The sequence below is a fragment of the Bubalus bubalis genome, chromosome 3, assembly GCF_019923935.1.
Source record: "Bubalus bubalis isolate 160015118507 breed Murrah chromosome 3, NDDB_SH_1, whole genome shotgun sequence".
Taxonomy (NCBI): domain Eukaryota; kingdom Metazoa; phylum Chordata; class Mammalia; order Artiodactyla; family Bovidae; genus Bubalus; species Bubalus bubalis.
Genome location: NC_059159.1, coordinates 137,707,706 through 137,714,177, shown reverse-complemented (window position 1 = coordinate 137,714,177; position 6,472 = coordinate 137,707,706). Strand labels below are relative to the sequence as shown.

Genomic DNA, 6,472 nt, shown 5'->3' with positions numbered 1-6,472 from the left:
GATATGGTACATATATACAATAGAATATGACTCAGTCATTAAAAAGAATAAAATAATGCCATATGTAGCAACATGGATAGACCTCAAGATTGTCATACTGAGTAAAGTAAGTCAGACAGAAAAAGACAAATAATCATATGATATTGCTTATATATAGAAATTTTTTAAATGGTACAGGGACTTCCCTGGTGGTCAACTAGCTAGGACCACACTCCCAAAGCAGGGAACCCAAGTTTGATCCCTGGTCAGGGAACTAGATCCTAAATGCTGCAACTAAGAGTTTGCATGCCACAACTAAAAGATCCCACATGCCACAACTAAATCTTTGAAAGTCAACTAATTTGCATGCCGCAATGAAGACTGAAGATCTCATGTGCCACAACTAAAGATCTCAAATGCTCAGCACAGTTGAATAAATAAACAATTTTTAAAAGGGTACAAATGAACCTATTTACAAAACAGAAGTAGAGTCAGAGATGTAGAAACCAAACTTATGGTTACCAGGGGATAAGCGGGGGAGAGATAAACTGGAAGACTGGGATTGACATATACACACTACTATATATAAAACAGATAATTAACTAAGAATCTACTGTATAGCACAAGGAAGTCTACCCAATATTCTTAATGGCCTATATAGGAAAAGACTCTTTTAAAAAAGAGTGGATATATGTATATGTGTAACTTATTCACTTTGCTATATGCCTGAGACTAACAACATTGTAAATCAATTATACTCCAATTTAAAAAGAAAAGAAACTAGGGGAGTGGGTAGGCCTCTGTAAAATTGATGGAAAGGGAAAACCCTGAAAGTGGTTGGTTGTAACTGTGTAGTGGTTAAGGACTATGGCAAAGATTTTCAGGCCAAGGATGTCATCAAGAAGTACTTCAAATGCAAGAAGTGAACAAATTTAAACTTGGCTCTTGTTTAAAATAAATAAATAAGCAAGGATCTGTACAGTAAAAGAAAAAAATCAACAAAAATGAAGGGCAGTGTAGGGACACAGGAAATAGGAAAAAAATATTTACAAACCATATATCTGATAAAAGGTTAATACCTGAAATATATATAAGGAACTCCTAAAACTCAATAGCAAAACAAACAAACAAAAAATCTGGCTATAAACTGGGAAAAGAACCTGAAAATATATTTTTCCAAAGAAGATACACAAAATGCCAGTAGATATATGAAAATATGTTCAATATATCACTAATCATCAGGGAAATGCAAATCAAAACCAGAAAGAGATATCACATCACACCTGTTAGGAGGACTACTATCAAAAAGTTAAGAGATAACAAATGCTCCAAAGGGTGTGGAAAAATGAGAACACTTCTGTATTGCTGGTGAGAAAGTATACTGGTACAGCCATAATAGTAAATAGTATGGAAGTTCCTTAAAAAAATAAAAAATAGAACTACCATGTGATTCAGCAGTCCCACTTTTGGGCATATATGCAAAGGAAATGAAATCACTACCTCCAAGTGATACCTGCACTCCCATTTTCTGTGTGCATCATTACTCACAACGGCCAAGATATGGAAACAGCCTGAATGTCTGTTTGGGAAACAGCCTAAGTAGACAACAAGCTTGTGATTATATATAAAGTTATATATACACAATAGAATGTTATTCAACCCCATTTAGAAGGCTGAGTGCCGAAGAACTGATGCTTTCAAATTGTGGTGCTGGAGAAGACAAGAGTCCCTTGGACTGCAAGGAGATTCAACAAGTCAATCCTAAAGGAAATCAACCCTGAATATTCATTAGAAGGACTGCTGCTGAAGCTGAAGTTCCAATACTTCGGCTACCTAATTCAAAGAACTGACTCATTGGAAAAGACCCTGATGCTGGGAAAGACTGAAGTCAAAAGAAGAAGGAGGCAACAGATGATGAGATGGTTAAATAGCATCACTGACTCAATGGACATGAATTTGAGCAAACTCCAGGAGATAATGGAGGACAGAGGAGACTAGCATGCTGCAGTCCATGGGGTTGCAAAGAGTTGGACACAACAAGAGGGAAACCTGCCATAAAAAAAAGAAGGAACCTGAAGGGGATTATGCTAAGTGAAATAAGTCAGGGAAACACAAATATTGTATGGTGCCACTTATATGGGGAATCAACAAAAAAGTCAAATACAAAGAAGAAATTAGAATGGTGATTGCCAGGGGCTGGGGAAAATGGAGAGATATTTTAATGGCTACAAACTTTCAGTTATAAAATGAGTAAGTTCTGAGGATCAAATGTACAACATGGTGATTATAGCTAACAATACTGTACCGTGGGCTTGCCTGGTGGCTCAGACAGTGAAGAACCCACCTGCAATGCGGGAGACCTGAGTTCAGTCCCTGGGTTGGGAAGATCCCCTGGAGAAGGGAATAGTTATCCACTCCAGTATTCTTGCCCAGAGAATTCTATGGACAGAGACTGGCAGGCTACAGTCCATGAGGTTGCAAAGAGTCGGATACAACTGAGCAACTTTCATTTATACTATACTTGAAATTTGCTAAGAAAGTAGGCCTCAAAGTGTCTCACTACAAAAAATAAAAAGGTATAACTACATGAAGTGATGGAGGTATTAATTAACTTGTGGTAATTATTTCACAATATATACATATATCAACTCATCACATTGTATACTTTAAACATACACAATTTTGTCAATTATACCTCAATAATGCTGGGGGGAAAACCTAAGGGGAAACCTTCAAGGGCTTAGATTTGGCAATGGTTTCTTAAATATGATACCAAAAATACAGACAACAGAAGAAAAATTAGACCAACTGAATTTAAAATTTTTGTGCATCAAAGGACACTATCAAGATATCAAGAGAAAAAAAAAAAAAAAGATATCAAGAGAGTTAAAAAACAACCCACAGAATGGAAGGAAAATTTGCAAATCATGTATTTGATAAGGGGCTATTATCCAGAATGTACACAGAACTCTTACAATTCATTAATCAGATTTGTATTTTAGTAACAGTCCTCAGTCTGCTTGAAGGAATGGAAGAACATGGAGCCTGGAGTGAACTGAAGAGGCAGTCACAGTGTTCCAGAGGAGAGGTGTTAAGTCCTCCATCAAGACAGGGGCTGGGGCTAGAAGGCGGGCCTTTCAGATTCAACTTTTATTGAGCAGGAGACAGGGTCGGCTTGGGGACTGACTAGCTGTGTGAAGTTTTCATTTCCGCATACTAGTGAGGCTGGGTGCCAGGACAGGATCTGGGTGTCTTTCAGGAAGGAAGGAGGGAGATTCCTACTCTTGCCTGGACTGAGTGCCTAGGGATGGGGGAAGCGAAAGTGTCCGCCTACATAAATAGGCAGCACACCAGTCGTAGTCCACACACGGACCCCCAGACTGAAACTGCCCACCTCGCCTGAGCTCTGCCGTGGCCATGGCTCAGTCACTGGTCCTGAGCATCCTTGCCCTGGTCCTGGCCTTCTGCATCCTCCAGGTCCAAGGTATCAAGGAGCTGCCTGCGGGGGTAGGGGGAGGAGGACAGGATCGGGGGAGAGCTAGAGAGGCCTGGGTAGGAGTCTACAAGCAGCCTCTCACTCCCTGCGAACCCCACCCACAGGCAATGATGGAGGGGCACAGGACTGTTGCCTCAGGTACAGCCGAAAGAAGATTCCCGCCAACATTGTCCGCGGCTACCGGAAGCAGGACCCAACCCTGAGTTGCGCTATGCCAGCTATCCTGTAAGTAGATACACAGGGTGGGTGCAGGCTGGCAGCTGAGTGGGAGGGCATGATGGGCAAGACTAGGACAGGCTTGCTAACCCCCGAACCCTAGGTTCTCGCCTCGGAAACGCTCTCAGCCAGAGCTATGTGCAGACCCTAAAGAGGCCTGGGTGCAGAACCTGATGCGGCGTCTGGACAAGCCATCAGCCCCACGGAAACCAGTCCAGGACTGTAAGAAGGACAAGGGGGCCCCCAAGTCTGGCAAGAAGGGAAAGGGTTCCAAAGGCTGTAAGAGGTAAGGGAGCTAAAGGGACAGGGGGAGGGAGGTGAAGGAGAGCCTCGATCATGCTCAAACCCCTCTTCTGCCCTCCCAGGACTGAGACCTCAAAAGGGCCATAGCCCAGTGACCAGGCCGGAGCCCAGGAGGTCCCCACCAGTCTCACCAGGGCTTGGAGCCCCAACCAAAGGGACAAGAGAGGCTAGGAGAGAGGGAGGACCCATGCTGGCCTTGCCTCACCCCTTCTCCAGCTTCAACCACCCCTTCTGTATTCCCACCCTACCCTGCACGGCTGCACTGCCCACATCAGGCCAGGCCTAGACAGGCAGAGAAGGGCATGTCCCCTGGGCAGTGTGAGAGGTGGCAGCAGGCCTGCCCCTCCAAGGAAAGGTCACCCAGGGTCCTGGACCTGACCCTGCTCCACACTACACACTACCCAGCTCTTTTTTCCTTTGTAAATATGACTTACACCCAATTGAATAAACAGCCATTCTGGCCTTCTTCCCATGTTTCTGTTTCTGTGTGTTTGTGTCCGCAGAGAAGCCATTGTCACCACAGGGGGGAGTCACACACTCTAGGGTCCCAATCAGGAGCTCAGGCTGGAAAAATTCTATGTTCTCACCCACCACAAGACTTTCCTTGCTTCCCAGGTGCCCAGACCTGCAGGCACCTCTTTTACCTGCAGTAAAAGAGAAGCTGACTGGCAGGGTGGGAGTTGGGCTTCTCCGGGTCTAGGAGAAATCCCAGCCCATGGAGAGATGGTGGCTCCGGGACACACATCCTCAATGGTTCTGCAGGCCTCTGAGACCCTGAAGACACCACTTACTCTGCTTCCGCCCAGCACTCTCACTCTCAGCTTCACCAGAGGCTGTCCACCCTTGTCTTTTGGCATACTGGAGGGAGGTGGGAGCCTGAGCCCACCTGTAAAACAGGCAAACACAAGTTCTACTGGAACCTGCCCTACCAAGAGTTCCCATCTCCTCCCAAAGACCCCAGAGGATTCCCTTCCACCCTGACCAGTGAAGGGGGGTGCATGGCCTCTCCTCCTTGCCCGATGGGGCTGTGTGCTCTCTGTTCCTACCTGGGCTCTCAAGTCCTGCCTCAGCTTCCTTCCAGCTAGGAATGCATCCTCTTCATCCCTTCTTTTCTCCTTTCTTCCCTAGCTGGGGTCCAGGGTACTTTAGCCACTTTAACCTCTTGAGCCCATGGAATGAGTCTCCAGTGACAGGTATTTGGAACCCCAGAAATCAGATGTAAATTAGTCTCTTCTACAAGAAGACTCCAGCCTGGCTCTCCTATACCTCTCCCTTCCCAGAGCAGAGACCTCCTCAATTCCCCACTTCACCCTTAGGTAAGGGAGGGGAGAGAGACCATTAGATGGGGCCAGGACAAGTGAGAAAGGAGGGGACAGTTCCTGGGAGGGGGGCAAGGAGCTAGAGGTGTCTGCTGCATCCCCTTGTTCTTCCTCTGGGGCCTGAGCATGCCAGAGCACTTAACAGCTTATTATCAAGTCATGAAAATATTTGCTGTCTGCTCCTCCTGAGGCCAGTGAAGACAGGGGCTGCTCCCTACCTATCATCATGCAGCAGGTGTGATCTTAGTCTATAAACTCAGATGTGCAAGAGTTACTGCACTTTAAAATGCTCTTTCAGGAATTCCCTGGCAGTCCATTGGTTAGAACTCAGCACTTCTAGGGCCCAGGTTCATCCCTGGTTGGGGAACTAAGATCCTGCAAGCCGCATGGCATGGCCAAAGACACAATATAAAATGTTCTTCCAATGAACCTACTCCAAGGCCCTGCACTGGAGGGCTGGCACTCTTAGGATCCCATCTGCCAAGGGCTGTGCAAAGGTCAAAGAAATAGCAAGGCACAGGGGAGGCTTCCTACATGCCCCTGACACCCTCCCATCAGGGGATTTGTCTCACCAGTGAATGCCGTGACCCCTGTGTTCCCAGCAGGTACAACTCCCTGAGTCTTGGACTCTCCAACTCATAGCTCTGTGCCACATTTGAGCCACAGGAGTTCAGCTGTGAGAGCCTCTGGACTTGGTCCTGGCTTCCCCAGACACCCCCAGAGCCATCTACTCAGGTCCTACCACTCGCTTCATCCCAGTCAGGGACTAGAGCCCACTGCCCACAGTGGCTAGACATACACATCAATCCCCTCCACAGTCTTAAGGAATTCTCTCCAAAACCCTCCCTTTTCTCAGTCCCTCCAAGGTGAAACCTCTTCCCAGGTTTACTCTAGACTTTTACAAAGGTAAAAGGGATTCTGACATCAAGGTGCTGATACTCTCAGCCCTACCAAAATCCTCACTTGCTCTAAAGAGAAAAGAAAATGATCAGCAAAAAGAGAAAAAAAGAAAAACACAGGCAAAACAAAGCTTCATATTTCACTAAATTATCCTACCACATTGCATACCTGGTATTTGCCTCAAGCCCTGCCCTGAATAGGCATGCAATATAATATTTATCTCATCAGAGAATGAGTCCCTACTCTCCTTTTCTGCCTT

At 45.7% G+C, this 6,472-nt stretch overlaps 1 protein-coding gene across 1 annotated transcript; it reads left to right on the top strand.

Annotated features, from left to right (window-relative positions):
• Positions 1 to 3,302: 3,302 nt before the first annotated feature.
• On the top strand, positions 3,303 to 4,466 carry CCL21 (C-C motif chemokine ligand 21). Its single transcript, XM_006060435.3, has 4 exons — positions 3,303 to 3,463; positions 3,580 to 3,700; positions 3,795 to 3,977; positions 4,057 to 4,466. The coding sequence occupies exons 1-4, from the start codon at positions 3,397 to 3,399 to the stop codon at positions 4,079 to 4,081; spliced, it is 396 nt and encodes a 131-aa protein (XP_006060497.1). The 5' UTR covers positions 3,303 to 3,396; the 3' UTR covers positions 4,082 to 4,466.
• The last annotated feature ends 2,006 nt before the right edge of the window (positions 4,467 to 6,472 follow it).